The following is an 18,671-nucleotide window of genomic DNA, read 5'->3' on the forward strand; positions in this document are numbered from 1 at the left end:
TATATTATCTTGATTTTTACAAAAAATATGTAGAAAGAGGAAGTCTTATTTTGAGAATTGTTGGTACACCTAAGTTAAATTTTTGAAAGGTCAAGAAAATTTAGCCCTGACTGGGTGGCTCAGTTGGTTGGAACATCATCCCATACAGCAAAAGGTTGTGGGTTTGACTCCCAGTCAGGGCACATACCTAGATTGTGGGTTAGATCCCCGGTTGGGACACAAACAGGAGGCAATTAATTGATGTTTCTCTCTCACAAAAATAAATAAGTAAATAAATAAATCCTCAGGTAAGAATTAAAAAAAAGAAAAGAAAATTTAATTAAAACATTTATATAGTTTTAGTGAGATAATCTTTATAGTTGATTATTTAGAAAAACATGAGTCTTTCTTTGTTCTGGTTCCCTTGTCTAGTGATTAACTTTGCATTTTAGATATTTTCAGCTATAAAAATGAGATAAACCAGTTAATTTGAAAGGTTATTAAATAATAGAGAGTATATCGTAGGTAGCAAGATATTTATTAAGACTTTTGCTATCTTTCCTTTTTTATTTTGAAGCAGTTTAAAGTGTCCGTTCAGCTCATAGCTTTGGAGTCAGATGAGGGTTTGATACCGCTCATGTTTATCAGCTCAGTGACTTTGAAGAGTGACTGAGCCTCTCCCAGGCCTCCCCTCTGATCTGGGAGATGAAGGGCGGCGTCTGGCACACAGAGCTGGTGTGAACCTAGTGAGTGTGAGGTATGCATCGCAGTGCCTGATACTGAGCCCTGGTGAGCGCGGGATGGGAGTGCTTTCATCCCCAAGCAGTGCTTCTGCATTGAGTCCCAGGGGGGTCCTGAGGCCCTGAGAGGGGTGTCTTTCAAACTTCTTGAGCCATGACCCATGCTAGGAAGCCCTTTTACAAGTGACTCATTCAAACTCACACATACCCACATTCACACCTCTCTGTGTTTGGGTACACAGGGTGGGGTGACAGTAGGGTTGCAGTTGTGAGTACACAAAGCATGGAGTTCACGCTTGTGTTATTATTAACTATCATATTGTCTGTTTTATTACAACTTTAAACCTCCTTTTGCCCACTCTTGTGTGTAGTCAGACTTTCAGAAGACAACACTGACCGTGTGTGATGGACTGCTTTATTTTTAATTTAAATTAATAGACTTTATTTTTTAGCAGTTTTAGGTTTACACAAAAATTGAGCCTCACCGTTTACTCTTTTATTATTAACATCTTGCATTAGCGTGGTCCATCTGTTACACTTGATGAACATTAATTTTTAAAAAAGTCCATGGTTTACATAGAGGTTCACTCTTTCTGTTGTACAGTCCGTGGGTTTTCACATGGGTACTGTCGTGTTTTCACCATTAGAGTATCGTACAGTGCAGTTCCACTGCCCTGAAAATCCCCTGCGCTCCCATGCTCCTCCCTGCCCAGCCTCTGGCAACCACTGACTTCTTTGTCTCCATAGTTTTGCCTTTTACAGAATGTCATATGACTGGAATCAAAGAGTATGCAGTTTTTTCAGACTTCTTTCACTTACCAGTAGGCATTTAAGATTCCTCCACATCCGTCTGGCTGCCTCGATAGCTCATTTCTCTGTGTCACTGAATAATATTCCACTGTCTGTGTGCATGGACATTTTGTTTATCCATCACCTACTGGAGGATGTCCTAGTGGCTTCCAAGTTTTAACATTTAGGAATAAAGCTGCTGCAGATATTTGTGTGTAGGCTTTTATGTATATGTAAGTTTTCAGTTCATTTGAGTAAATACCAAGGATTTCAATCACTAGATCCTACAGTGGGAGTATGTTTAGCTTTGTAAGAAACTGCCGGACTGTTGTCCAGTGGTTGCGCCGTTTGCATCCCCACCGACAAGTTCCTAGTGCCCCACACCCGCACCAGCATGTGGTGGTGTCGGTGTTCTGGGTTCCGGTTGTCCTGACAGGAGAGTAGTGGTGTCTCACTGTTGTTTAATATTCAGTTTCCTGATGACGTTTGATGTTGCGCATCTTTTCATGTCCTTATTTGCCTTCTGTGTGTCTTCTTTGATGAGCTGTCTTTTTAAAATTGGGTTCTTTATTTTCTTATTGTTGAGTCATAAGAGTTCTGTGTATATTGAAAGTGTAAGTGCTTTATGTTTTCTCCCAATTTGGGTCTTGCTTTTTTAGCGTTTTTTTTAAAATAGTTGTTATTTTTTTAAGATTTTATTTATCTATCCTTAGAGGGGAAGGTAAGGAGAGAAGGAGAGAAACATCAATGCATGGTTGCCCCTCTGAGTCTCCCACTGGGAACTGGCCCGCAACCCAGGCATGTGCCCCGACTGGGAATCGAACCGCGATTGCGTGGTTTGCAGGCCTGCGCTCAATCCACCGAGCCACACCAGCCAGGGCACTTTTTTGTTTTTTTAAATAGTTTTATATTACTCTATTCTGTTCTGTTACAAAACAGAACTGGTCCTGAGGCACTTGATTTTGTGGCCCCCTGGTAGGTCACAACCTGTGGTTTGAGAATCAGTGTTCTATTTCCAAAATAAGGATCAGCAGGGGGTCAGAGTCAATACTGCCATTTTCTTGTTGGCACTTGTGCATTTCCCGACTGGGGACTGATCAGGGACTGAACCCTCAACCCAGGCACGTGCTCTGCCCTGGAATCAAACTGGTGACCTTTGGCTTTGTGGGACAACACCCAACCAAATGAGCCATACCAGTCAGGGCTCTTTCTTTATTTTCTTTAGACTTCATTCTTTTCCCAAAAAATTTACAGTGGGGGAAAACTCACCCCAGTACCCTGCAGTACCACCTTGCGGGAAAAGGGAATGTTCTAACAAAGCATGTCCGTGGTGTCTGGGTTTGAGTGAGTTCTGATGAATGTCACAAAGGTGTGCACAGGCGCCTGACGTTCATGCTAACATTTTTAAAAGATTTTATTTATTTATTTTTAGAGAAAGGAGGAAGGGGAGAGAAAGAGGGGGAGAAAAACATCGATGTGTGAAAGATACATTGATTGGTTGCCTCTCACACATCCCCAGATAGGGGACCTGACCTGCAAACCAGGCACATGCCCTGACTGGGAATCAAACTGGCGACCTTTTGGTTCACAGGCCAGCATTCAATCTACTGAGCATACCAGCCAGGGCATACACTAACATTTTAAGAAAGATTTTTATTTTATTTTGCCCTGGCCAGGTGGCTCGATTGGTTGGAGCATTGTTCCATACACCAAAAGATTGGGGATTCAATTCCTGGTCAGGGCACATACCTAGGTTGTGGGTTTGATCCTTGGTTGCCGTGTGTATGGGAGGCAACTGATCAGTGTCTCTCTCATATCAATGTTTCCCTTGCTCCCCACCCATGCTCCCATCCTCTTACTCTGAAAAATCAATAAACATGTCCTCCAGTGAGAATTTAAAAAATGTTTTCCCTTCTCTCTGATGTGGATCAACTCTTTTTCTATAGAGACCGTGAAGATGAGAAGGCAGGCTCCTACCCTTCATGTCTCAACCTATCGTCAAAGGGAACTTTCTGTCTAATTGGGGGAGCTTATTGAGTGCCTGCTGCATGCCAGGCAGCACTCCAGGCCCTGGTGGTGCAGCAGCGAGCCAGCCGCAGTTCCTGCTGTCATGGAGCCTGTGTTGCAGTGAGCGAGACGGAGGGCACACAAATACATATGAGACTGGGTAGTGGGAAGTGCTAGGAGGAAAGGATGAAGCTGGGTGAGAGGTTAGAGAGAGATAGAATAGGGCTATTTAACAGATTCGGTAGGGAAGGCTTCCATGAGCAGAGGCCTGAAATAAGAGAGTAATGTGGGCATGTCAGCGGCAGAGGGGAGATGGTCCTGGTGAGAATGGCATGCGCCCCAGGGCCTTGGCTCGCCCTGTTGGGAGAACAGTGAAAATGCCATTGGGACTGGATCGGGGAAATGATGGAGGTGCTGTGGGAGGTACAGTTAGAGGTGTGCCTGTGATGCCAGTTATGTGGGACCTTGTCGACAGGACTCAGGACTTCAGAATTTATTCTGACAGAGTAAGGAACCTATGGGAGGGTTTTGAGTGAAGCGATGTATCTGAAGGGCAAGAGTGGAAACAGCGGATTCGGTTGCCCAGTCTGAGAGGTGTGCGTGGTGGCCTGGGCCAGGGGAGTAGCAGTGGAAAGAGCTCTCAGGCTCTGTGTTCTTGGAAATTAGGGGTGATAGTGTTGCCAGCACGTGGTTTGTGGAGCATGACCGAAAAGGGACCTCTCGAGTCTGTGTGGTTTGTGCTTTTCCGTTTTTGAGAGAGGCAGGTTCAGGGGAGTGAGCCAAGGCATTTAAGGAGACAGTCTGAGATTTAGTTTCCCTTACAGCCCCAGTGTTGCTGAAGTTCTGTAGTGGTGAGCAGTGTTGTAGCATGTGAAGACCACAGGGGAGATTATTCTAAATTTTTTTCTTTTTTTAAAAAAAGATTTTGTTTATGTATTTTTAGAGAGAGGGGAAGGGAGGAGGAAAGAGAGGGAGGAAAACATCAGTGTGTGGTTGCCTCTCACGGGCCCCCTACCAGGGGAATCGAACCAGCAACCCTTTGGTTCACAGGCCAGGACTCAACCATTGAGCCACACCAGCCAGGGCATAAGTTTTTATTTATTGATTTTAGAGTGAGAGAGGAAAGAGGGGGGAGGGATAAAGGGGGGGGGAGTGAGAGAGAGAGAGAACTATCTATTTGTTGTTACACTCACTGATGCATTCATTGGTTGATGCTTGTATATGCCCTGAGTGGGAATTGAACCAGCAACCTTGTGTATCAGGACAGTGCTCTAACCAACTGAGCTGTCCACAGGGCTGAAAGGGTCTTCTCATGTCCCCCTATTCCCACCCCAATTGATCCTTGCTATGGCTTTTATGTGCTGTTTACTCATAAGCTACCAGGTAAATATTACGAGTTACTAAAATCTGCTTTAGCTTTTATTATCTTGTTTCTCCTCAATTATTTTTTGTTTTCCCTGAGTTCCATTTCCATTAAAAAGTGAAAGTAGTATAGCCCTGACTGGTGTGGCTTGGTGGAGTGAGTGCCAACCTGCAAACCAAGGGGTTGTTGGTTTGATTCCCGGTCAGGGTGCGTGCCTAGATTGTGGGTGTCCCCCCATAGGGGGCAGGTAAGAGGCAGCCATACATTGATGTTTCTCTCCCTCACTTTCTCCCTCCCATCCTCTCTAAAAATAATAAAAATATATTAAAAAATTTAAAAAGTGAAGTAGTGGGAATTAGAGAGCTAAAGGGTCTGATGCCTTTACCAGGAAAGTCAAGAGATGTTGTCCTAGTGGGTGTCCCATCCCTATTGTCTGCTGAGCTCCTGATGAGAGGGCCAGACACAGATGGCCCAGGGAGCAGCTTCCCCACACAGTCACGGTAAAATCAGTGGCAGAGCCAAGGATAGAACTTGAGTTTCCTTCTTCTTTCTTTCTTAAATTTTTACTGAATTTATTGGGGTCATGTTAGTTAATAAAATTTTGTAGGTTTCAAGTGTACAGTCCTGTAGTACATCATCTGTATGTTGTGTTGTATGTTCACTGAGTTTCTATTTCAGGTCTCTCTGTGCCACGTCAGTAGAGTTTCTTAGATTCTTTTCTAGAAGTTTACTTTTTAAAAACAGCTTTATTGGGTTATAATTTATATACTATAAAATTCACTCTTTTTTAAAAAGATTTATTCATTTTTAGGGGGAGAGGTGGGGAGAAAATACGGACAACTGTAATTGAACAACAATAAAATAATTTAAACTAAAAAATGAAAAGGCAACCTAAAAAAATAATTAAATAAAATAATGAAAAAAAAGACTCATTTTTAGACAGAGGGAAGGGAGGAAGAAAGAAAGGGAGGGAAGCATCAGTGTGTAGTTGCCTCTTACCCACCCCCTCCTGGGGACCTAGCCTGCAACCCAGGTGTGTGCCCTGACTGGGGATCACACCTGCGACCTTTTGTTGACAGGGTGGCACTCAGTCCACTGAGCCACACTTGCAAGGGCTAAAATTCACTCATTTTAGGTGAACCATTCAGTGATCTTTAGTAAATTTGCAGAGATGTGCAACCATCACCACAATCTAATTTTAGAACATTTCTGTCACTCCCAAAAAGAAATTTTGCGCCTGTGTGCAGTCACTCCGCGTTTCGTCTAGTTTCCGTCTCTGTGAACTTTTCCTGATACGGACATTTCATGTAAGGAGAATCATACACTCTGTGGTCTTCTGCATGTGGTCACTTTCTCCCAGCATAATGTTTTTAAGGCCCATGCATGTTTGTAGCATGTGTTAGACTGTTTCTTTTCATGGCTGAATATTCTATTGTATGATAGACCACACTTTATCATTTATTCAATTGATGGATATTTTGGTTGTTTTCATTTTTTGGCTACCATGAATATCGGTGCTATGAACATTTGCATAGGAGACTGTGTGGACGTGTATATTTTTTTCTCTTGGGTAGGTACCTAAGAGTGGAATTGCTGTGTTACATGGTAAATCTATGTTTAACCTTTCAAGAAACTGATGAACATTTTTTCAGAATGGCTGTAGCATTTTATATTTTCTTCCTCATCAACACTTGTTATTTTTGAATAATAGCATAGCTCCTTTTCTTGTCTTTGTTTTGGGTGTTGTTCCCTCAGCTTTATTGAGAGATAATTGACATGTAACATTGGGCCATTGTGTAATTGGCATACAACACTGTGTAGCATTGTGTGCAGTGTCATGATTCGGTGTGGCTCTGTTTGCAGATAGTTTCTACTTTTTAGTGGCTTATACATCCCTAAGTCATGCTTTGCTTTGATTTCCTTTGACTAAAAACATTCTTTAAATACCAAGTTTGTAAGCATTTTAAAGGCTCTATGTAGATTATTTAAATGAATGATTGACTCCAGTAGATTTTCTTTCATAGCTCAGACATTCTTGAAAGTAAAGATAAGGTGGCCTCCTGAGTTACTTGATAGGGTGACGCAGTTGCCTCCTGCAGGCTGCCTCCATCCCTCATTTCCTGAGCTATCCCGTGAGTGTCCGGTGTTTTACTCAAGTGCTGAGTTAGAGAACATGTCTTGCCCACGGAGGCATTATGGTCATTCTGGTGTTTCAGGCTTTTTTAAAAAATAAAAATATGTGCAACTGGAGACACACTTAGCTGGTTTCAAGACCCAGTCACTTCCATGAGTCACAAACACTGTTCCAGTAGAGGATGCACTCTTGAGAAGCCCTGGTGATTCAGTGTGAGAGTGTTGTACTAAAAACAGCCACCCTCTGTCATCACAGGAGAGCAGAAGAGGATCCTCTGTCTTGACTGGGCCAGGATGGGTAGACAGTAGGGCCAGGAAGCACTTCTTTTTGTGTGTTTTCATTTATTGTTTACTGATGCATTCATTGGTTATTTCTTGTATGTGCCCTGACCGGGAATCGAACCTGCCTGCCATTTTGGTGTATTGGAACAGCAATTTAACCAACTGCACTGTGCAGCCAGGGCCCCAGGGAGCAGCCCTGAGAGGAGGTGGGCATTGGGGATTACGGAGGAGGAGCAGGGGCAGGACAGAGGGGACAGTTTGCAGAAAGACATAAACAGGACGTGCTTGTTACAGCACATTGTATAACTCTGCCTGTTTTTTTAACTGCAGTTAACCAAATCTTTTCTTTTCAACATATTAATCTTTTAGGAAAGTTAAACATTAACTTCTTTTTTTGTTGCGTTTTTAGTTCACTTAATCCTTAACCCTGTTGGACTTCATCTCCATTGCATATGTACTATTAAGAAAGAAAAAACCCGCTACTCATTAAATTGTGACATGCTGTCTGTTGTAAGATACATTATGATTTCAGTGATGTTACAATATAAACAGACTTCTTCTAGGATCAATACTATATGATCTTTGTGTTGGAGATTCTTCAGGTTTCTTTTAAGCTAAGGAAATCTTGCTGTAATAACAGTAGCAGTCACATGACCTGTCACATTGACCTGTCCAGGTCAACACCAACTTAATCTATCTCGGGCTTTTACATCTATCATGATTATAGTGAAATTAGCTTTGGTTGAATAGTAGAGATTGGGGGAAATGAATTTCACTAAGATTAGGAAAGATAGGTGTACTGAAAACTATAGAATAGAATTAAAAAGCAGTGTTTCAGTGATCTTTACGTACATTTTCTGGGTGTTCTTAGTCTTTAAAAACCGGTGTTTGTGCTCTTGCTTAGTAGTTCAGTTAGCTAGACTGTTGTCCCAGTACCCCAAGGTTGTGGGTTCGATTCCCCAGTCAGGGGAATCAACCAGTGAATGTGTTGGGTTGGCCAAAAAGCCTGTACGTTTTTTTCCGTAAAATAGACACGTTTTTCATTTTCGCCAATAACTTTATTGATTTGGATATTTTGAGTATGTTGGCTATCTGCCCTCCACCCTGGCTATTGGCATCCAGTGGGGAGAGGCCAGGGGTGCTGCTAAACATCTTCCAATGCATAAGACAGCTCCACAGCAAAGAATTATTTGGCCAGAATGTCAGTAGTGGCAAGAAACTTAGCAAACCACTTTTGACACGTTTGATCAGTCACAGCACCTTCTCCACACACTGCACAATCTTTTCTTGCATTTTGGTTGCGTTTTTCCCTTTCTTGAAATAATAAAGCGTGATATGCTGAAGACTTTGCATGTCTTCTTCCATCTTCAATATTAAAATGGTTGCACAGAATTCACCAATTTTGATAAGTTTTTAAAAAATGTACACTAATATGCAGCTGTAACCATGCAATCTAACAAAATTGTTTTGAATGAAGTTAAATACACTGAGCACTGCTGGAGCCATTAGACGGAAAAATACGTAACAGACTTTTTGGCCAGCCCGGTATAAGTAAGTGGAAGATGGTTGGATGTTTCCCTCTCCCTTCCCCTCTCTCCTCTCCCTCCCCTCCCCCCATTCCTCTGGCTGTCTCTAAAAATCAGTCAATTTTTAAAAACCTTTAAAAAAATCAGCGTTCAGATTCACAGCTCTGCTATTCTCCTTCTTCTCCCCCTCCCCTGTCATATTAATTCACGACAACTTAATTCATGAGCTGAAAAATCTTGTTAATTCAAAAAGTGCCCCCCAAATAGTGTCATGCCATTGTTCATTCTGACAGCAAGTTCATAGAGAACTCTGCTTTTCTGAGCAAGTAAGTGCAGGCTGAGCCCTTTTGAGTGTTAAAAAAAGGGCCGCTGTGTGCCCGTCGGGGAGTGAGCACGTGAGGCCCAGTTCTGGCCAGAGCCTGGTGTTCCAGAAGCAGGTGATTGTGTAACACTCACTAGCTGGTCACTGGTTTGGAGAACAGGCCGTGGGGGCTGCGGCAGGCACAGGGGCGAGGAGCCAGGGGCCGCAGCGAATGCCGAGCCCAGAGAGGGGTAGTGATGCGCTTACAGGAGGGGGTTCCGGTAGTTTCACGAACTTCCGGTGTAGAAAGCATGAGCTGGGGAAATACAAGATCTGGGAAGGCTAGGCTGTGAGCTCACATGTGAAGATATTCGCCATCAGAAGTATAAAATAATTGTGTGTGAACGAGAATAAAAACATGTCCCAGATGTGTTGGTGGGATTTCAAGCGTGAAGGCCCTTTCAGTCTGGACTTGTTCACACTGAATCCAGGAATTACCCGTTTCATTCCAGTTCTACAGATTGCAGGCTGTTTGCTTCAATACTCAAATGCCCCTGTGGTTTTTTTTAAATATAGATTTCTCTTATAGGTTAGTGAGCAGAAGTAATTTTAATTCCTTATAAAATATAAATGTGTTTATGGCATCTAAGAAGAACAGAAGGAAAAATGCATGTTTGTTGAGCAGGCTGGTGGTGTGTCACTTAGGTTATTGCAGAATCCCTCAGTTCCGTGGTGTGGCGGGGGCTTTATATTTTTGTGTTCACGGAGACACCCAGGCTTTCTTGTGCGCTAGATATCGGTGAGGCAATGGGAAGTGGAAGATTCAGAAGTGAGTTGCTTGAAGGAGCAGAGAGCCTAGTGAGGCGTGTTCATACTCTGATAACATGAAGACACGCGTGAAGGTTCTTAGTCACAGAGGGAGAGACGGAGTCCTCCCTGTTGAGAGGTGGTGAAGAGAGGTTTAGCAAAGGTGGTAGTGTGTGAGTTGCGTTTTGAAGGGTGAATAGGAGTTTACAGGCCAACAGCAAGGCGGCCGAGGGACAGCCTGGGAGACCGGGGTTGGAGCTGAGGGGTCAAGGTCCAGTGTGGGCAGACACTGGGACTGAAGGTTGGGGGGCTGTGAGGAAGGAAGGGAGTTGGTGGTTTCTCCTGCAGGCCAGGTGTCCTCAGAGGGTGTGCTGTGGGAATCCGAGCCCCGAGTTGGGCAGGACAGGGTCTGTGCACAGGACAGCCTCAGCCTCTGAGTGCTCAGAGGGGGGCACCTGTTTCTCATTTATGCTCCAGAAAAAAATGTCTTGGGAAAGGGTTTCTGTTAGCAGTGCAGAGTTCCTGAACCACCTGCATTTCCAGGAGGGAGTGACGTTACTGCCTTCACATGATGGGCTGGTCACGCTGAAGTGGGGAGGGCTGCTGTGGGGGGAGACTGGCGAGACCCGTGCATACTGGGGTCGGTTTTTGCTAAGTAAAATCTGACCATCAATCGATACAAAGATGTTCAGTTTCAAAACTTAGGACTTTAGGGCTCTTTTAAGGAAAAGCATTTTAAGATGAAAAGTTAGGGGATAATTTTTGTTTGCTGATTTTGATCAAACATTGAACAGCAATGCTCTATAATGCTGTCTGAGAAAAGCAAATCTTTGGTTTAAACAGTACTTTAAGAGTTATGTGTTTTGGAGGTTTTTTTGTTTTTTAAAGATTTTATTTATTTATTTACTCTTAGAGGGGAAGGAGAGAGGGAGAGAAACATCAATGTATGGTTGCCTTTTGTGCGTCCACTGCTGGGAGTTGGCCTGCAGGGAACTGGCCTGCAACCCAGGCATGTGCCCCCACCGGGAATCGAACCACAATCCTCTGGTTCGCAGGCCTGTGCTCAATCCACTGAGCTACACCACCCAGGGCCTTTGGAGGTTTTTTTTTTAAATCCCTTCCAACATGATCCCTTCAGATCTTAGATCAAATTAGGATGTTTTAAAGGTTAAAAAAAAAGCTGAAAATTTTTTATTTTCAATTTTCTCTAATACACTGTGATGCATTTTTATATTTCAGGGCCACTTGCTTTTCTTTTACTATGATACATTATTTTCTTAGCCAAATTTTAAAAATAAATTGGATTTTTGGTCTTTTGTTAACAATTTTAGGAGTCCTTTGAATGTTGCGCAAGAGATCAGCCTTTTATTTGTAATATGAGTTGAGAATATTTTCCCCCAGCTTGTCTTTTTTTGCTTTGTAAAAGAGTCTTCTGTTTAATTACTTGAGTATATAATCTTTTAATGGTGTCTGGGTTTCTGAGTCATAGTTAGGAAGGGCTTCTGTACTCCGAGGTTATAAAAAGGAATTTACCTCATTTTATTTCAGAACTTTCATAATTTTATGATGTGTATTTAAATGTTTGTATGGTGTGCAGTGTGAGCCCGTTTTGCTCCAGCTGGTATTTTAGTTGCTCAGACACCACTCATTGCAGAGCTTTCCCTCCGTCGTGTCCCGTTTGCTGTTCCTGGTCTTTGTAATTGGTCCCGCTGCTCTGTGCGCTGCTGGTGCTGTGCTGTTTGGGGGCTTTGTAGTGTCGGGAGTGTGGTCCCCTCCCAGTGCTCTTCCCTTTCGGAACTTTCCTGACGTTTTGTACATTTTAATTTTTCTACATAACTTTTACTTACTTATTTATTTAGATTTTATTTATTTATTTTTACAGAGAGGGTAAAGGAGAGAGAAAGACAGGGAGAGAAACATTAGTGTGTGGTTGCCTCTTGCACGCCCCCCTACTGGGAACCTGGCCCACAACCCAGGCATGTGCCCTGACTGGGGATTGAACTGGCAAGCCTTTGGTTGGCAGTCCGACGCTCATTCCACTGAAGCCACACCAGCCAGGGCCTGCATAGACTTTAGAATCAGTTTCTGTATTTCCCAAAACTGATCCTGTAGGCGTTTTGGTAAGAGCAGGGATGGGGTGGGCGGAGGTGGGTGGCAGTGGCTGTGGGGAGGTGGGGGATCACTTTTCAATTTACAGATTAATCTCTTCATGGTAATGACTCTAAGTTGCAGTTTTAATTTAATCTTTTCTCTTACAGATGATATTAACCGTGTTCTTGAGCAACAATGAACAAATTTTAACAGAAGTTCCTATAACACCAGAAACAACATGTCGAGATGTTGTGGAATTTTGCAAAGAACCTGGAGAAGGTGGTTGCCATTTAGCTGAAGTGTGGAGGGGAAATGGTATGTGTGGGACCCTGTAAAGGTCACTGAGGACATAACATTTACTGTTCATCAATTGCACAACATTTTTCCTAGTTCTTAATTACCTGTGGTAATAAGGAGTTGGGTGATTAAAATAAAACTGGTATGATATTAGATGGGGACAGGATTTTACAAACGCTAGTCATGAACAGGTGTGTCATGTGCTCTGATCCACACTGTAGCCATCTGAAGGGACAAGATCCCTGTCCCTGAAACCTCACAGTGTCGTGTCAGTCACAGGTTGAGTGGTTCATCTGCTCTTCTTTTACCAGTAATAACATCATGAAGGCAGAGACATTGTTTCCCTGTGTATGAAAGTCTTTCAATTGCAGGCCCTCCATAAATACGTATTTACTGAAGTGGGAAGAGTAAATGCTACATTTAACCACTCCACTAGCTGGGCAGTGTAGCTAATATAACTAGTGAATACAGAAATTCTGCCAGATAATTTGGACTCTTAAAGGAGGGGCTGACTTTAGATGGACTAGAATGTACTAAGCAAGAGAAATGTGTGTGCTCCTGAGACAGTGTTGAGGGGAGGGAGGCAGCAGGATAGAGACCAGACCGGCTCCCGCAAGGCCTGCAGCGGCGGCAGCAGGCAGCCTTCACACAGCGAGAGGTGACTGTGCAGCCCGCGTGGGCTGGTGCTGGGCTCAGGGAGCGCCAGGCGGCAGCACTCTGAGTCTGAGGTGGGGGTGAGATAGACGGGCATCCAGATGGACGCGTTTAAGGGCACTTGGGGATAATCTGTGAAGTCTGACTTGTACTTTCTTTTACATTTTTCAAATTGAGGTAGGATTGACATTATGTTAGTTTCAGGCGTACAACATGGTTCGATGTTTGTCCTTGTCGCAAAATGACCACCACTGTAAGTCTGGCTCACATTCATCACCACGCACAGTTAGGGTTTTTCTTCTTGAGTGAGAACTGTTTAGATCTACTCTTTCAGCACACTTTAAACACGCGGTAAAAAGCGTGTTTAAACACGCTGCTTCCCTCGTAGAGTGTTACCTCACACAGGGCCACGCCAGTCTTCTCTGTCTGTCCCAGTTCTAGTGTGTACTGCCCAAGGGACTGCTTCTTAAAATTGGTTTTAACCATAGTTGACATACGATATGATATTGGTTTTCAGCACGTGACATGGTGATTAGACACTTCATTCCTTACAAAGTGGTCACCACGGAGCATCCAGTGCCCGCCCAGCTCCACACATGGTTGTTACGGTGGCATTGGCCACATTCCCACACCGAGCCTCACGTCCCTGGGGCTGATTGTGTAACTGGCCATCTGTCCTTCCCAGTCCCTTCACCTTTTTCACCCTGCCGCCCACGCCCCTCCCATCTGGCCACCCTCAGTTTATTCTCTATCTCTATGAGTTTATTTCTGTTTTGTTCATTTATTTTGTTTTTTAGATTCCACATATAAGTGAAATCATATGGTATTTGTCTTTATCTGACTTATTTCACTTAGTATAATGCCCTGTAGGTTCATCCATCTTGTTACAAATAGTTGGGTTTCTTTTTTTATTGCCAAGTAATATTCTATTATGTACATATACCGTACCTTCTCTATCTCTTCATCTGTCATTTTCAACAGAGACGAGACCATTTCCACCCTTGCCTTCAGGTGCCCTCAGACTCGCCTACACATGCAGGAAGGAGAAAGGGGAGCAGCATATGGGGTTCGCGTGTCTGCGAACAGTAGGGTTTTCTTTTTTGTGGAGATCTTGAACTTACTTGGGACATCTTGAATGTATGATAGGACTGCAGCTCACCAAGTTCTTTCTCTTGAATGGAAGTCAGGTTGTCAGTGAGCAGAAGGGAGAAAAGATAGTGTTCAGTTCTGTGCTGCCACTCCCAGACTTTACTAGACACTTCAGGGTTTACTGATAATCCTTCCTCATTTTCTTTTTTTAATTTTTGAAAAGATTTCATTATTTATTTTTAGAAGGGAAGGGAGGGAGAGAGAGGAAGAGAAACATCAATTGTTGCCCCTCACCATCCCCCAACCAAGGACCTGCCCTGCAACCCAGGCATGTGCCATGACCGGGATCTGAACTGGTGACCTTTCGGTTTGCAGGACACTGCCTGTCCCACTGAGCCGTGTCAGCCAGGGGTCCTCCCTCAGTTTCAAACACAGGCAGTAGAGGGAATATTTCAAGATTTCCCTTTTTTCCCCCCTTTCAGATAAAATTCACATAACATAAAAATCACCATTTTAAAGTGTAAATGGAGTGGTTTTTAGGATGTTCACAGTGTTGCGCAACCATTACCAATCTCTGTACCTCCCTCTTCCTTCCTCCCCCAGAGCCAGGCAGCTGCTGTATTACTTTCTGGCTTTACATAGTTGATATTCTAGGTGCCTCCGAAATGGGATCATACACTCTGGGGGCCTCTTTCACCTAGCTTCTTTCATCTAGAATAACGTTTTCAAGCTTCATCCCTGCTGTAAGAATGTATTAGTACTTAATTCTTGCTTCTTGGCTGAATAATAGCCATTGTCAGATACACCACATCTTATTCCTTCATTCATCAGTTACCGGACGTTAGGGCTGAACTTCTTGGCCACTGTGATGCTGCTGCAGACGTTCGCGTTCAAGTATGTGCGTAGACTCACGGAATTGCCAGGACGTGTGCCCTTCTTCCTTTCCATGTGCTGTTACCACGTAACAGTTTTAGGGAACGACGGGGGCAGACCGATTTGCTGATGGTCCCTTGGAACAGTGGGGAGGCTCACTGCTTCGTGAGAAGTGCTGTGAAGGACGTTGGTCAGTGTTTCCTGTGGGATGCTGGACGGTCGCTTTTATGTTGACTTCTTGTGTTCGGTGGTCGCCTGAGTCACTTCCCATTCACACTCCTGTTGTTACTTCATTCAGGTTGGAATTCATGCTTGTAGTGTCCTGAATTCTGGTAAAAATGTGTATTTAAATTCATTTTTAGTTTTTACTTTTGGAAGGAAGTAGTTGGTTTGTTTCTGAAGAAATGAGTTGTGTTTTTTTCTAGAGCGTCCCATACCCTTCGATCATATGATGTATGAACATCTGCAGAAGTGGGGGCCACGAAGGGAAGAAGTGAAATTTTTTCTTCGACATGAGGATTCCCCAACTGAGAGCAGTGAACAAGGTAGATAAGTGCTTTTCCCCCGTGTGTTCATTTTTGCTATAAAACTTAACTTTAAAAAATAGGAGCAAGTACTAAATTATTGATGCTTTCTCCCTTCACGCACAGCGGTAAGCAGGAGAGTTGGTGTCCCACTGTCACTGTGGCTGATAGTGACCTCCTGCTCCTTGGGCATCGGCCCCCACTCCCCGCTCAGGCCTGTGACCTGTTCCACTGAGTGCACTGCTGTGCACTCAGACCTGTGTGGAGGGCACTTGCTCTTTAAAGGGATTGTTTTCAACAACTACCAGATGGGTCAGATACTAGACTGTAAGAATAAATACAACCATGATCTGTCCAGGAAGATCCATTCATTGGTCAGATCCATTCACTGAACCATACACCATGGTTGGTGGTTCAGTCCTCGGTGAGGGCACGTGAAAGAGTCAACCAATGAATGCATAAATACTTGGAACAACAAGTTGCTGTTTTTTTCTCTCTGTCTCTCAAATCAATAAAAAATTTTTTTAAACATTTTTTAAATTTCTTTTAAAGATTTTATTTATTAATCTTAGAGGGGAAGGGAAGGAGAGAAAGAGAGAGAAATATCAGTGTATGGTTGCCTCTCATGCGTCTCTTGCCGGGAACTGGGAACTGGCCTGCAACCCAGACATGTGCCCTGACTGGGAATTGAACCGTGATCGTTTGGTTTGCAGGCCCGCGCTCAGTCCACTGAGCTACACCAGCCAGGGCAGAAAAAATTTTTTAAATAATAAATAAAACTGCCCTGGCTGGTGTAGTTCAGTGGGTTGAGCACCTAACTGTGAACCAAAGGGTCGCCAGTTCGATTCCCAGTCAGGGCACACGCCTGGGTTGCGGGCCAGGTCCCCAGTATGGGATGCGTGAGAGGCAACCACACATTGATACTTCTCTCCTTCTCTTTGCCTCTCTCTAAAAATGAATAAATAAAATTTTAAAAATAAAAAATAATAATTAAAAAAAGACAAAGCAAAACTCCAGCCCAGAGCCTAGGGCTGGGCTTTGTATTTAAAAAAAAAAAAAGAATAAGTAAGTCCTGGCTGGCATAGCTCAGTGGATTGATCTCCTGTGAACCAGGAGATCGCAGTTCAATTCCCAGTCAGGGCACATGCCTGGGTTGCAGGCCAGTTCCCTGCAGGCCAACTCCCAGCAGGGGACGCACGGAAGGCAACCATACATTGATGTTTCTCTCCCTCTCTCCTTCCCCTCTAAAGGTAAATAAATAAATAAAATCTTTTTTAAAAAAAAAATAAATAAAATCATGAAAAGATTAGAATTTTGGGAAGTGGTCTTTTAAAAAAAATTTTATGGTGCACAAGACCTTTCTAAGTGTAATGCTAAGTCATAGAAGATAAGACAAACCAAAGTATTTAAAAAAGCAACCCCAAAACTGTGTGCATGGCAATAACCACCCTAAGCAATTTCGAAAGACAAATGATAAACTGGGAAATAGCATTTATAGCACATTAGCTAAGGGCTCATTTCTGTTACATGAGTAGTCATACTTCGGTGCTTGTTGACTTCAGAACTCATCAAACCGTGTCATTGTTACATTTTGATGAGAAAAAAATGTTTCCGCACTCAGTGCTTGCTGGGGACTCATGACACTTGGTAGAACTCACAGTCACAATGCTGTCCCACAAGAGAAAAATGCTTCATCATTTGGTACTCATCGGCTTTGGCACTCGACACAAGTTCTGGAACCAATTAACGAGTACCGAGGTACCACTGTAAAGGGTTCCTAAAATTTCACACACGCACACACAGAGAAAAGAACCAGTAACAAAATATATACAAAAATGAAAAAACCCTATACTAATATGCAGTTCTTAGAAAAGGAAATGTCTGTGGCCATAGGTTACATGAAAAGATGTTCAGCCTTACTCCTAGTAAAGAAACCCTGATCCTCGACTCCACTGCCACACTGGCAAAGACGAGAGCTTTTAATGATAACAGTGTCCACAAGGAAGCTGGGCAGCAGGCGCGCGTCCACATGGCCGTGGGAGTGCCAGTTGGCAGCTTTTGCAGAGGGCGATTTGGCAACATCTGTTCTGCTTACAAACGCACGAAACCTTTCACCCAGCAAGCTCGCTTTTGAGAACTTACCCTGAAGCTGTGCCTACACACACAGGCTGGCGTGGACACAGTGTCTCTCATGGAGCATTTCTGACGGGGGCAGCCTACGCGCCTGCCAGGGCATCGGGCTAACAAACCGTGGTGCACCGAACGGTGGACTGCTCTGCAGCTGCGGAGAAGCAGCTCTGTGCCCTGACCCAGCTCCCGGACATGCTGTGTGAATAAGCACCATGGCGAACAGTATGCACATGCGCTACCTTCTGTGTGACAGGGACAAAAGGGGGACTGCATGTGTCCGTGTTGGCTCTGCTTGGCTGCAGCGTCTTTGGAGACTGAGGAGCTGGTGCCATCTGAGTGGGAGTGGGCGCTGCCAGACCAAGGAGGGAGGGAGGGCTGCATATCGTGCATCTGTTTGTGCCTTTGGCATTTTGAACCATGGGAATATACTGCCTCTTTTTTAATTAAAATTTAAACAAAAAAGGGCACCTTTTTTTCTAAAGCATAGACACTGTACAGTGAAGAGACCCTTAATTTGTTATATAACAGTGATTGTGGATTACTTCTGGTATTTAAAAAATAAACAATGAAAGGATATGCTTCTGTAAAAGAGATTTTTTTAAATAAAGATTTTCTTTGTTTTTAGAGGGGAAGGGAGGGAGAAAGAAAGGTAGAGAAACATCAGTGTGTGGTTGCTTCTCATGCGCCCCCTGCTGGGGGCCTGCCCTGCAACCAAGGCATGTGCCCTGACTGGGGATTGAACTGGTGACCCTTTGGTTCAGTCAGGCGCACAATCCACTGAGCCACACCAGCCAGGGCTGTAAAAATTTCTTTGTGCAAGTTATCTCTCTTTATTTGTATTTTCTATTAAAGGACATTTTGCCCCTAGGATGAGTCATTCTCTACTTTGAGATCATCTTCACAGCCGTCATTCCTGTTACAGTGCACTGTCACTTCTGGCTTTTATTCCTCTGGCTGCTGGTCACCCGGGGTCAGGAGACCATGTTTCCAAGTCCAGCTCTTCATCTGTGTGCACCTTTGACAAGGACCTTCCCTGCCTCTGCACCAAGCCCGCCTGCTAAGGACTCACTGGCCGACCCTAACATG

At 43.8% G+C, this 18,671-nt stretch overlaps 1 protein-coding gene across 2 annotated transcripts in view; it reads left to right on the forward strand.

Annotated features, from left to right (window-relative positions):
- PPP1R13B (protein phosphatase 1 regulatory subunit 13B) overlaps nt 1-18,671 on the forward strand; it is a 76,852-nt gene that overhangs the window by 25,090 nt on the left and 33,091 nt on the right. Inside the window, exons 2-3 of one of the 2 annotated variants that reach the window (XM_037047614.1) lie at nt 12,186-12,333; nt 15,357-15,476. In XM_037047614.1, the coding sequence (XP_036903509.1) occupies nt 12,186-12,333; nt 15,357-15,476 (268 nt within the window). The remainder of the gene's footprint in view (nt 1-12,185; nt 12,334-15,356; nt 15,477-18,671) is intronic. The other variant, XM_037047625.1, reaches the window with a different exon arrangement.

Source organism: Sturnira hondurensis, unplaced genomic scaffold (genome assembly GCF_014824575.4).
Source record: "Sturnira hondurensis isolate 20B ecotype Veracruz unplaced genomic scaffold, ASM1482457v3 Scaffold0000780, whole genome shotgun sequence".
NCBI lineage: Eukaryota > Metazoa > Chordata > Mammalia > Chiroptera > Phyllostomidae > Sturnira > Sturnira hondurensis.